This window comes from Anser cygnoides, chromosome 5 (genome assembly GCF_040182565.1).
Source record: "Anser cygnoides isolate HZ-2024a breed goose chromosome 5, Taihu_goose_T2T_genome, whole genome shotgun sequence".
In the NCBI taxonomy this organism is placed as follows: Eukaryota; Metazoa; Chordata; class Aves; order Anseriformes; family Anatidae; genus Anser; species Anser cygnoides.
The window spans coordinates 42,129,359-42,141,311 of NC_089877.1; the positions used below are offsets into that span (position 1 = coordinate 42,129,359).

At 41.7% G+C, this 11,953-nt stretch overlaps 1 protein-coding gene across 2 annotated transcripts; it reads left to right on the top strand.

Annotated features, from left to right (window-relative positions):
- Positions 1–1,968: 1,968 nt before the first annotated feature.
- BBOF1 (basal body orientation factor 1) lies at positions 1,969–11,757 on the top strand. Of its 2 annotated transcripts, none has more exons than XM_066998087.1 (10): positions 1,969–2,121; positions 3,698–3,763; positions 4,521–4,664; positions 5,570–5,650; positions 6,037–6,107; positions 6,509–6,653; positions 7,071–7,570; positions 8,939–9,043; positions 10,703–10,771; positions 11,325–11,757. In XM_066998087.1, exons 1-10 carry the CDS (start codon positions 1,969–1,971, stop codon positions 11,431–11,433), a joined length of 1,443 nt encoding a protein of 480 aa, XP_066854188.1. In that variant the 3' UTR covers positions 11,434–11,757. The 2 variants fall into 2 exon arrangements, with proteins under 2 accessions (XP_066854188.1, XP_047915652.2); XM_048059695.2 differs by lacking the exon at positions 1,969–2,121 and adding an exon at positions 2,362–2,762.
- Positions 11,758–11,953: the final 196 nt, after the last annotated feature.

Genomic DNA, 11,953 nt, shown 5'->3' on the forward strand with positions numbered 1-11,953 from the left:
ATTAACTTTTACCCATTCTCACTAAACACGCCACACTGGGTCATTCTGTAAGTGCCTTTCTAACTCAGTCAAGCGTTCAGCTATCTCTGGAGCAAAGAAAACGCCCAGCCCGTTGCAGAAGGGTAACCTTGCTTATCTTCTGTGACCTTTAGTTGAGTCCTCCCTTTCCTAGCAGAGGCATAGAGGCATGTGCAGGAGCACCGACTCTCGATCCACTCTGCCTTACAAACACATTGTGAGAAGTGATTTTATCATTCCACAAACATGCAGCAGCCCTGGCCATCAACTGCAACTGGTCATAGTTTCCAAAGCATTTGCATTTTATGCAGTAATAACTAAGAAGTTAGTTCCAACCTGTAAAAACTTAAACTGCTGTCCTGAACAGAGTTCATGGAAAGTGCTGAGCTGTTTGGCAGCTTCATAGCTAGGGATTTGACTACGATGCAGCTGGAATTACCCACATTTGCTACATCACAGTAAGGAGGTCTGCTGAAAATCCAAGAAGCTGCATCACTTAACAGAACATGAAGCTGCGTGAACGAGTACTACCTTAGCTGGTCAGGAGAGTTGTTGTTATGCAATATAAGTATTTTGTTTATTGAACAATCACAAATAAAACCTGAGCACCTGCCTTAAGAACAAACTCCAGAGTCTTGTTACAGACAGCACATGTGACACTTACATAAGCCTCACAATCTCAGTTGATCCCAAAATATCCAACCAACTGCCATCATTAACACAAGCTTTTCTTGCCAGATATCCTAATAGATGAGTCTTAGTCTCCCTAAACTCTAAATTCACTAAAATTAACTTCTGCATCCCTTCTCAGCCATCCACCACCATTTCACACTTCCCATTCTCTACTTCTCCCCTGAATTCATCTTTCTTTCCACCTTTATCCACCCAAGTACAAAAACAGCAAACAACAATAAAAACAAACAAAAAAACAAACCTTAAGGTCCCCTCTCTCACTAAGAATGAAAAAAGTACATTGGGCCTCTTCGATGAGAGTTTCAGGCCACTTACTAAAGAGCATTAGCAAACCAGTGCCCACAAGAAGCATGAGTGTAGAAAAGGAGAGTAAGAAGTCAGGGACGGCAGAGGGAAATTGGCAGAGTACAACAAAAACGGCAATGGAAAATGTGAAAAGAGAAGGTCAGAAGAAAGAACAGAGGAAAAATTTTAGGGTGGAGGTAGACAAGAGGTAGAGATTAGTTACTGAGAAAGAAGAGTACTATTTCCAAGAAAGTTTCTCTCAAAAAAATATAAAATCCTAGCTGCTATCAGAATACAACAGGAGGGATGAAACAAAGAACAGAGAGGAGAATACAGGCTAACAGTGATATGAGGGCAAGTTCATTAATACCAGCAAACAGCTCAGTGGGTAAAACAGATGGATTATCATCAACAGGCTCTGATTGCCGCCCACATCGAGGAGCAGCAATAATCACTGTCGGCAGTAAACACGTTAGGCACGCACCTGGAGCTGGACGAAGGCAGCAACAGCTACTCCTGCTCAGAGATATCCTACCGAGAGCCGCTTCGGAGCGCCGAGGCCGCGCCTGCCCCTCTTCCCCTCGCCTTGGCTTTCAGCTAGGAGGAGCGGACTGCGTTATCAGGCGGATCGGGAGGGCACGGAGGCACATAAAACCGCAGGCAAATCGCTTTACACGAACTTGAGCTTATCGTTACTCAGCACCGGCAGCGAAACGCTCCGGTAGGCGCACGGGGCGCGCTTCAAGAAGTTGAAAGTTAACCGAGCGCGGCGGGTGGTAAAACATTTACACGGCCGGCGGGGGGACAGCGCTGACGGGACTCCGGCGGCGCCGGGCAGACGCGTTACGGGTTCCACGGGTCAGAAACGCTCATCGCCAGCACGCGCAGGTGTGCCCGTCAGCGACTTCAGGGACTACACGGCGAAGTTAAAGCACTGCCCGTATAAAGACGTGCGGCTTTAAAGATCCCCAAATGCTCGGGTGCTGCACAGCGACGAGACTGCCAGAGGCAAGACGCCTAAACCCAAGCTCCTTAACCAAGAGAAGTGGCAGCGGTGCCGTAACAGTAACAAACCACCTCAGGACCGCACGCCGCGACCCGGTGCGGCCACCACACCCCACCCCGGTAACGATGCCGGCTGCCCCCCTCCCTGCAGCACCCCGCAGCGGGGACGAACCCCCTGAGGGCAGGGCAGGGCAGTACCGGGGGCACGGGCTCCCCCCGCCAGCCAGCGGCAGCCGCCCGCCGTTACCTGCCCGCCCCGGGCCGTTGGGAGCGGGCGCGGTTGCCGCGGCAACGCGGCACTGTCACCCCCCCCCCCCCCGGTCCCCCCCCCGCCCTGCCGGGGGCTCACCGCTCGCTCGGGGCGCCGGGGGCGCCACATCCCGCCGGCGGCGGCGCGCGCGTCACGCCGTCGCGCGAGTAGGGCGTCACGGGCCGGTCGCCGCGGCAACGAGGCCGCGGGGGTAGGAGCTAAGATGGCGGCCGGGCGGCCGGCGCCGAGCCCGAGCGGCTCGTCCTGCTCCCGAGCCTCGGCTGCGGCGGCCGGGGAGCGGGAGGAGGAGGCGGCCGCCGCCGCCGCCGGGGCGTTGCCGTGGGAGGTTCGGCTGGCGGCCGCCGAGGCGTCCCGGGCTGAATACCGCGCGGCGTCCCGCCTGCTGGCCAGGAGCAACGCGGAGCTGCTGTGGCGGCAGCGGCGCCTGGAGAAGGAGGCGATGGCCGCGCAAGGCGGCCTGGCCAGGCAGGGCCAGGAGAAGGCGCAGGAGGTGCGGGAGGGCGAGCCCCTCGGCGGGGCCCTGCCCGCTCAGCCCCCGGGCACCGGGCGCGTAACGCTGTGAGGGGAGGCTGAAGCGCTCCCGCGGCTTGAGGAAGAGGCAGCTGAGGGGCTCCTGCCGTCTTCAGCCTCCTGGAGGAGGGCTTAGAGGAAATAAAACCGAAAAAAGTTTAAAAAAAAGGGCTTAGAGGAAACAAACCCCAAATCTGCTCAGAGTGCAGTGAAAAAATAAGCACTACGCTGGTGACCTCTATCGCAGGCTGTTGCACTTGAATCCCTGTGCCTGCTTTTCTAAAGCCAAGTACCAAGCAAAAAAGAGCAAAGCCTTTCTTCAGTTATAATAAGAAACCGAAAATAAATATTTATTTTAAATGCCCTGTTAAGTTTTATTTAAATGCCCTGTTTATTGAATAAGAAGACACAAATCTCTGATCCCCAGGACATTGGTGGGATTCAATGACAGGAGACGATATTCTTGCTCACAGTCCATGGTTTTCTTTCTTCCTGCATCCATCATGGAAGCCCTTATTCAATCCCTTTTCCAGTTGCCTGATATTTTCTTTTTTCCCCTTTTCTGAACTGCTTCTCTTAATACTGTACCACTATCCAAAATGATAAGGAAGAAAGCCCTTTGTCCGGATAGTTTTAATTCTTTATTAGACTTGCAGATCTCTTCATATCTGCTACAGGTATTTTTACAGTTTAGGCTTGCATTATCTCCCATGCTTAACACAAATCACGAGTGGTTGTTTCACTCCCCAATTTTAAAGGTGGTTTAATTGGCCTGAACACTGCAAGTGAGGGACCCTTCTTTTCTTTCTGGCGTCTTCTCATAATTTAAGTTTGAAGAGAAGAATACAACTAGGTTACTGTTCTCTCTCCCCCGCCCTTCCCCCAGTTATTGTTTCTTAATTTCTGTTTTCGCAGATCGAGAAACTGAGGAAGGAGCTGGTTGATTTGAAACAGCAAGCACAAGAAGAGAACAAGAAACTGGTGAATGAGCTTTTTGTCCTCAGAACAGTGGGATCCTCTGGGCAGGCTGAACAGTAGTTTTGATTTTAGTGTGAGGAACAAGCTAGGACAGCAAACTGTTGCAGGTTTTGGTACAAGAATCGTGCATGAAAAAAGAACTTGAAAAAACAGTGCTGATGTGGGAGTTATCCCATGACTCTCTAGTATTATTCCAGATAGTAGGAATATTTTATAGCATCTGAAATAGTAATAGGAACCAGCTGGGTAATGGTGAGGCCAGAGAGACAGCACAAATGTTTCATTTTTACTAAGCTAACCAATAACTAATTTTAATTCTTTTATAGTTATCCTTCATTCATTGCTGTTGAACCAAAAAATCTTAAAAAGAACAAAGAAAATTATTATTTGTTAATCTGTCTTAAATAAGTAACAGACCTGTGCTCATATCCACTTCAAGCCAGTATAATAACCCATGAAGAAGACTCCACAAGGAACTGTCTCCCATCCTTAGATTATAAAGAGCAAAATAGGATCTAAACAATGTTATAGATGTTGCTTTAAAGTAACCATTCATTTCTAGGCTTTTTATTTCACTGGAGAGTAGCTTTTATTGAGTTTGCAGCATTTCTTCTAATGCTGAATTCCTTGTGGTTTTTAAAACACTGCAGCTTAGTGTAATTTCAGACGTTCAGTCCTGCATGCTCTGTGTTTTATATGACAACATTTAGTGATTGACTTCCCTCATTTTGCTTACTTCTTGATTATTTCCGATTTGCAGGCAGACTATTATGCCCAAAAAATAAAAGAACTGGAAGAGAAATTTCATAAAAAAGTTGGAGAAATTGGCCAAATTCAATCAGAACTGAAATTAATAAAGGAATTTCACGGGGAGAAAGCGGCTATGGAGAAAGAACTGGAAGATGTAAGTTTGTCATAAACACAGGTTTGCAATACTTAATTAAAAAGCAGCCTTTCTGTCTGCATGGCAACCCAGAGTTTGGGAGTGGAGGAGAAAAGACATGGCTGACCTACTGTTTTTTTTTTTTTCCTTTAAGCACAGTTTACATAGCCTGAGCAAAAGCACAAGGTTTATAAAATGCAAGTTCTGTAGCCAGAACTCACTTCTGTAATGGGCCAATGCTGTCGGTTTGTTTTTACATTTTTATTTATTTTAAACAAAATTTACATAGAATCATACAAACATGGATGGACTAGAGGATTTAGTACACACTTTGGATCTATAATATGCTTTTTAAATAGTGGTATTAACTGTAAAATGTTTCAGCTTTGATAACAAGCATCTCAGCTGGGTGATGGCATGAAAAAGGTGCCTCAAGCAACGTGTCTCAGTGATTCAGCTTGCCTGAGGTTTTTTTCAACTACAAGAAGTGTCTTGGAAACAAAACAAATGCTTGCTCAACAGCATTTAGATTATTAATATATATCTGCTTTTAAGCTAAGACACTAACTACAGTTAGTCATGCATTTTTCAAAGGATGCTTGAGGTGTTGGATTTTGAATGAGCTTGATGACTGAATGAATAGACAAGGTAAAGTAGATTTGTAAAACCAAGCGTTAAACAAAGTGATGGAGCATGTGTGAATGACTGTCAGTGATGTGAAAATACAGGCAAAGGTGAGCTTTGAAGAGGAAGCAAAACAGTAATAAAAGTCAGATTAAGTGAATTTTAGAGATTGTGTGAAGATTTGATGAAGACTGAGTAGTGCCAGGAAAGACTACCAAGTACCTCCTTGAAGAATTGCATACACTTAGTTATAAGGCTTAAATTAATTTCCATTTTTACAGAGATTTAATTTTTTATCACAGTTAAAAAAGAGCATGAAGATCTCAGACAGGAGACATCAGGAAGCGCTTGTGAGACTGGAGAAGAGGTTCCTTGAAGAGAAGGTAAAGGCTGACAGGCAATTAAACTTTTATTAGAAAAAAATGATTTCTCCCACTGACTACTCTGGCTTCTATAATTCTGACAGTTCTTTACTCAGCATTTTACAGATTCCTACATCAACAAAAGTATGATGACTGGGTTGGAAGCTAGGGGCAGCTTTTTAAAGAAGGACATGGGATGTCAGGATCCCAGAGAGGCCTTATTCTCCAATTCTGTCAGGAATGTCAGTGCCCTTGGGTTCATTCAAATTATTATTATTTCTTTTTTCTTTGCAAGAAGTTGCATGAGCTGAAAACTGGAGATGATTTTAGAATTTACAGTGTATTAGGTTTTAACTTCTGTGCCACAGTTCTCGTGCAAAATTTAAACAGGCTTTTCTCCCTTTCAGAAAAGACTGGAAGAAGATGCTGAGAAGAAGTTGGTAATGATGACAGAGACTGCCCAGCGTGAGGCTATTTTGTAAGAAACACTTGCTTTTCATGTTTTCTGTTTTACTAACCCATTTTAATGGTGTGTTTTAAAGAACTAGTTGCCCATCTTACTGTGTGGCCTTTGAAAGGCAAAATCAGTTACGACCTAAGCTGTTTGCTCTGTTTTAAATGTCAAGACGATGGCAGCACTTACACTTGCTGGGTGTAGGGTCTAGGGGAGATCTGGAGGTAATAATCACAATCACACTACTTTTTTCTCATTCTCCCAGTCCAAATGTAGGACTAGAGATAAAGCTAAGAAAACTTTGTACAGACCCATGAGGATTTTACAGCTTAAGTCTGAAATTAGAACACTGAAATATTGATTTTCATGTAAAAAACACGAAAGGTTGTGATTAAAGCTCTTGGATTTTATTTTCCTTTGTCCAGGCAGCTGAACAGCACTGGGAGAGAGGTGTTTAAGGAGAACATTCGTCTTCGTGGTGCTTTCTCTTACAATCTGAAAGAGAATATGGAATTGCAGAAAACAAAACAGAAGTTAGAGGAGGACAACACTCTTCTGTTACTGGAGAAGGTTTCTGCTCTGGTTTTAATTCTGTTTCATTTCCCCCCAGGAAGGGGTCCCTGAAGTTCTGGAAATAGATGTAAGTGTACTGAGACTAATTTCTCCCTAGTCAGATCCCTCTGCAGCTATTGAGTTTCAGAGTTGTCTGAAGAAAGCTCTTATTCTCTCTTAATTACGGAGGAGAAATAAGGAAGGATTTCCTATGATAGCCCACTGAGAATAGGTCTCTATGTAGTGTACACTACATGCCAAGCCTTCTTTATCTGGCTTCTCCTGTAAACTAAAACCTGACCCCAGAGAAGTATTCTCTCTCTGGTGTGACAGTGCCAGCATGTTTTACTACATCGTCAGTGCTGGGGAAAAAGGAAACCTCCAGATTTGGTGTGAGTAAACAAAAGCCCAAAAAATTTCATCTTACCCTTTTAGGAAACCAGCGAGGGTTTGATTCGAAAAAAGATCCGACAGATCAACCATCAGAAAGCACAGATTAGAGATCTGCAGTGTAAAGTGGAAAGACTGGAGATGGCCTTATCTCACATGACCAGAGAATTTGAGACAGAGACTAAAAAAACACAGCATCAAGCACTGATAGAAAACCAGGCAAGCATGGTGGAGATCAAGAAACTGCAGCAACTACTAGAAATGAAGGACCAGGAGATGAATCGAGTGAAGAAACTAGCCCGGAATATCTTAAATGAGAGGACTGAGGTGGAAAGGTTCTTCCTAGATGCTCTGGAACATGTGAAGCAGGAGATCATAGCCAGTAGAAAGCACTATTATGAAAAAGCACGGGCTGCCTATTACAGAAAAATGATGGAGGCATGTGCAGGGACCGAAGAATTTCCCAAAGTCAAAACATTCAAAGGCAGCATAAACAGCACAAACAGTGTGTATAGAGACCTAGAGGAAGCAGAGAAATGCTACTGGTATTTTAACATAAAAAAACCAATCTCTATCTTTCTAGCACACCTTAAAAAAAAAAGAAACCTGTGTGATGATATTGTCTACATTTGGAATGTTTGTGGAGACTGCTTTAGTGAGAATAACTGTATGAGGTCAATTAGTAAGGCCTTTGTGGGCATCTAATCTCGCTTTTTGATCATTATTTCTGTGGATGAAATTCAAGATAAGCTCAGAAGAGTACTTTTCATATTCTGCCATGTGCTGTGGAATTACATGTGGAATTTCAGTATAAATGCATTTCTGTAGTTTCTTTTTTTTATATTTATTGTAGCATCTCTGTTTTTTGGGGGTTGTATAGGCATTGTTCTTCTGGCATTGCTCTTTTGCTTTTCATTCACTCCGATGACCTGAAAACACTGGAGCCTAAAAATTACAATTAACATCTTAGGAACTCTTTACTGTGCTGCTGATCATTTTAACAGAAGCAACCAGTAGATGGCAAATAGTCTTTATTCAAGGCTGTCCATATGCCAGAAGCCTCTGCTTTGCATTGTGATTTCAAAGGATGTTTTCCTCAAGCTTCACAATTAATCTAAAAATTGAGCTGTTACATGAAATATACAGTGACATATCATAGCCAAGATCATATGCAGTACAGCACCAATTGACAGGATTACATTTCAAAATTAATAAACCAAAATCTGATTTATAAGTGTAAATCTCTCAGAATTTGCATTAGGGTGCACCTTAGTTTAAACTGTGGCTACACATGCCACAGTGGCCAGTTTTACGGGTAACTAACCTGCTAGCAATCTGCACCTACAAACTGCAGCAGTATCCATAGATTTTAAGACGTAGAGCTTAAAGTCCAGCATAGCTGCAGTTTGCATCTGTCTTTGGTGAGAGATCAGAATTATACTACTCCCAAATAAAAAGCTTAGTATTCATCAGCCATTGGTTAACTCAGTGACATGTAATCAATTGGAATGCCCCATTCAGGTTGCCTTATCTCAAAAATGACAAAAAAGAAACACCGAGAAATCAAAAATCAGATGTGAAAGTATTTACAGGACGCTTCCCCGTGTAGGGTAAAGAAAGGGAGGGGGGGACACGACTGGAACTGAGAATATATATTTAGCTTCTTATGTTTGAACAGTGAAAGAAGCAAAGGAAGGGAAATGTGCTTGAAATGAATATGTTTATGTCTAGTTTAGAGAGCCATATGTTTAGAAGTTGGAAAGACAGTACGGATTTATTTTCTGAATTTACATGCTATGAATAGCTGAACAAGAGCAATGCAGAGATAGAGTTTCAAGCCCTCTTTACACATAGCGAGTCCATGAGAAATGTGCCTTTTCTCCTAATGCATTGATCTTTTCTGTGTTTTTCAGGAATAAAGTACAGTTTGAAAAAGTGGATATCAGTGAGTTGACATGGGAACAAAAAGAACGTGTTCTGAGATTACTTTTTGCCAAAATGAATGGTGCAAATCCATGGTAATACTCTGTGTCTTCAGTAGGGGAGTTCAGAGCTTTCACTGTTACTAAAGCTTGGCTGATAAACCCCAGAGTAAGGGATTCCAGGAGGCTCTGCATCTAGCATAAGAGTCTAGCTGTGTGGCTTGGTGTGAAATACTGTAGCCTTATGAAAAAGGTGATTTATACAAATTTCGGACAGGCACCAGACTATACTGCTAGATCTTTGTGCGCAGTATCAAAAGAAAAGCAAGTGGAAATAAACTTTTGATAGTACTGAGGAAGACAGAATTATTTTTGCTCAGTGCAGTGGGATTAATTTTGTTCAGTCATTAATGAAATCCTATCCATTTTTATCAGACAAGTAGATAATGCATGTTGTGACAATACCACTCCCCACATATATTTCCTTTTAATAAGAAAACCATAAAGCAATCTGCCCAGTATTACAAAATACAAATATCCACAACCACATTATTGAAAGGGTACTTACCATATGGCTGGTTGCAGTCATCATAAGAAACCTGGGAGCATGATTTAAAAGATGTCTAAAGTATGGTTTACACTGGAAATTCAGAAGTCAAGCTGCATTAAATACATTATAAACTGTTAACAGAATTTTTGATGGAATTCATATAAGAGTGCCCACAGAAAAATCAAAAATGTTACAAATTTGTATATAGTTTGAGAGCTAAACAGGGTGGAATATCATCTTCTCTATGTTATCTTTTAAAATCTTTTAAATTAAATTTAAATTTTATTACATTAATAGAGTTTAACAAATTTGGTTAAAGTTATTACAGCAGGAATAAGAAATGTATAATTAAATGATTAACCCATTAGCTTTTATGGTCCCAATTTAACTCCTTTTATCAGTATTTGCCAACATACAAAAACACACGTAAAGCTGTATGGTAGGTATGCTTGAGGACTGGGATACAAATACTTCATTTTGATTTATGATTAAAAGCATTGTTTTGTTGTTAATTTCAAAGATTTCTATTATAAAATATATTTTGTGTGTGCATTCTAAGTGAGATACTATTCTAATAATATTCTAGGATAAGAGGTTAGAAGTTTTCTTCCACATGTTGTTATTACCTGTTATTTGGAAACATAACATGATATTTGTTTACCAATAATTCAATAATTTGTCTACATGTGCTGACAGCCTTTCTTCCTCTAAAAAAAATTTACACACAGTTCTGATATATCTATTAACAGAATAAATCAGGCCACTGGGAATCAGGAAGGAAATGGACTATCAACTAATATTTTGGTCAGTCTTTGATATCTTCACACTGATAGAAAGGATTATTTAGACCTCTGCTTAATATCAAGCAATAGTCACCCCTGTATTTGTAAAGATAGAGGTGAACTAAACGGCAGAAACAGTGCACAGCAGCACTGACCTCTGCCTATGCAATTTCTGCTTGAGTGCTCCTCATTTACTTTTAGTTGTAATGATTTTTCCATAAAATACAAAACTCAGTAGCAAACTGAACTCGTGTTCAATTCATAGTGCTGATTTCAGAGAGTGTACTGCAATAGCTCAAGTGTCCTGGCATTTCTTGCTTGCTGTTTGCTGTAGGAAACCAGGAGTTTGGTGTGGGATTAGAAACCTGGCTGAGCATACATCACCCCTAGATGAGGATAACTTTGTTCATTTCTTCCTTACAGGAAACACAGCAGAGTTCTGGCTACTTCAGCTCCAGCTCCTGCTGATGCTAAAGAAGAAAGTAAAGTTGGGTAAGATGCTAAATTATACTATACTATTTAACAACTCATCAGTGGAAAGCTGTACCAGCAGTGAGATGAAGCAGGTACATCATCAGTGATCATCTGCAGCTTGATCTAAAAAGGCCTTTCATTAACTAAAAGGCAGATACAAGTTGTATTTCTAGTACATTTAAAATAATCTGATTTAAAAATGTTGGAAATGCAGATAATCAGAAAAGCTATTTGCACGCAAGTGAAAGGCTCCTACAAATTTCTAGAACACAGGTGTGGGGAAAATGCAGGGATACTCCTGCAATTCTTCAGACAGCAGGTAAGCTTGATGATAAAGACTGATGTTATAAAAGTCGGATTTTAGAATTTTTAAAGGAAAGAGATAGTGTGTTTTAGTAAGGCAACAGAAAAGTCAGAATAGCAATGCTGATTAGGAAGAAGAATGAAGGTGATTTGAAAGTGAATGACTGTAGACAATATTAGAGGCTATTATTTAATATTCCTTTCCCTGGTGTATGAAAGGATGCCAATGTGTTAATGGTGATTTACCTTGAATATTTTACCTTTGCAGCACAGAAAATATTTCTTCCAACCTAATATTTGTTACACAGCAAGCTGAATTATCAGAGTCATCATCTTCTGCGGTAATCCTTCCACGTATTCAGATGTTAACAGAGTAAGGCAGCTGTACACTTTACGTGAACAAGAACAACATCCACAGCAATTACTGACTCATCTGCACTTTTCATTGTGGAAGTCACCGTGTGAGCAAAGCTGCAATTCTAAATCTTCCATCTGTTAATGCTGCTGCTTTGACTACAAATTTAAAATTCATCTGAAATACAACACTTTTCCTCCTCCTTAAAATAAAGATCTTATTCTTTCAAAAGCCAGGAGCTAGGATGACCCTATACATATCACTAAAGTGGTTAGAACTCTGTGTAGGTGTTGCTGTAATTTGATTGAGATACATTTCCAGTTAGCAATAAAGTTGTGTATATGAAGTTTAAGAGCTTTTGTGATCAAGTGGTAAGTACCTGGAAATAGAAACAAGGCATTCCTTGAAATGCTGTATGAAAATATTGGTGCAGAAGAAGTCCTTGAAATACTGTAAAAGGAAGATGTATACACTGATTACAGGAAACACAGACCAGCCTCTGTGAAGGGGAACAAAGTCACTGTAACACCTACAGAATATCT

What these genes read in the sequence shown, in the direction of transcription:
- BBOF1 (XM_048059695.2), top strand. Translation starts at nt 2,475, where the DNA reads ATGGCGGCCGGGCGGCCGGCGCCGAGCCCGAGCGGCTCGTCCTGCTCC. An exon ending in GCCCAGCGTGAGGCTATTTT is followed by an intron (nt 6,108 to 6,508) that starts GTAAGAAACACT and finishes TCCTTTGTCCAG; the next exon opens with GCAGCTGAACAGCACTGGGA. An exon ending in GAAGCAGAGAAATGCTACTG is followed by an intron (nt 7,571 to 8,938) that starts GTATTTTAACAT and finishes TGTGTTTTTCAG; the next exon opens with GAATAAAGTACAGTTTGAAA.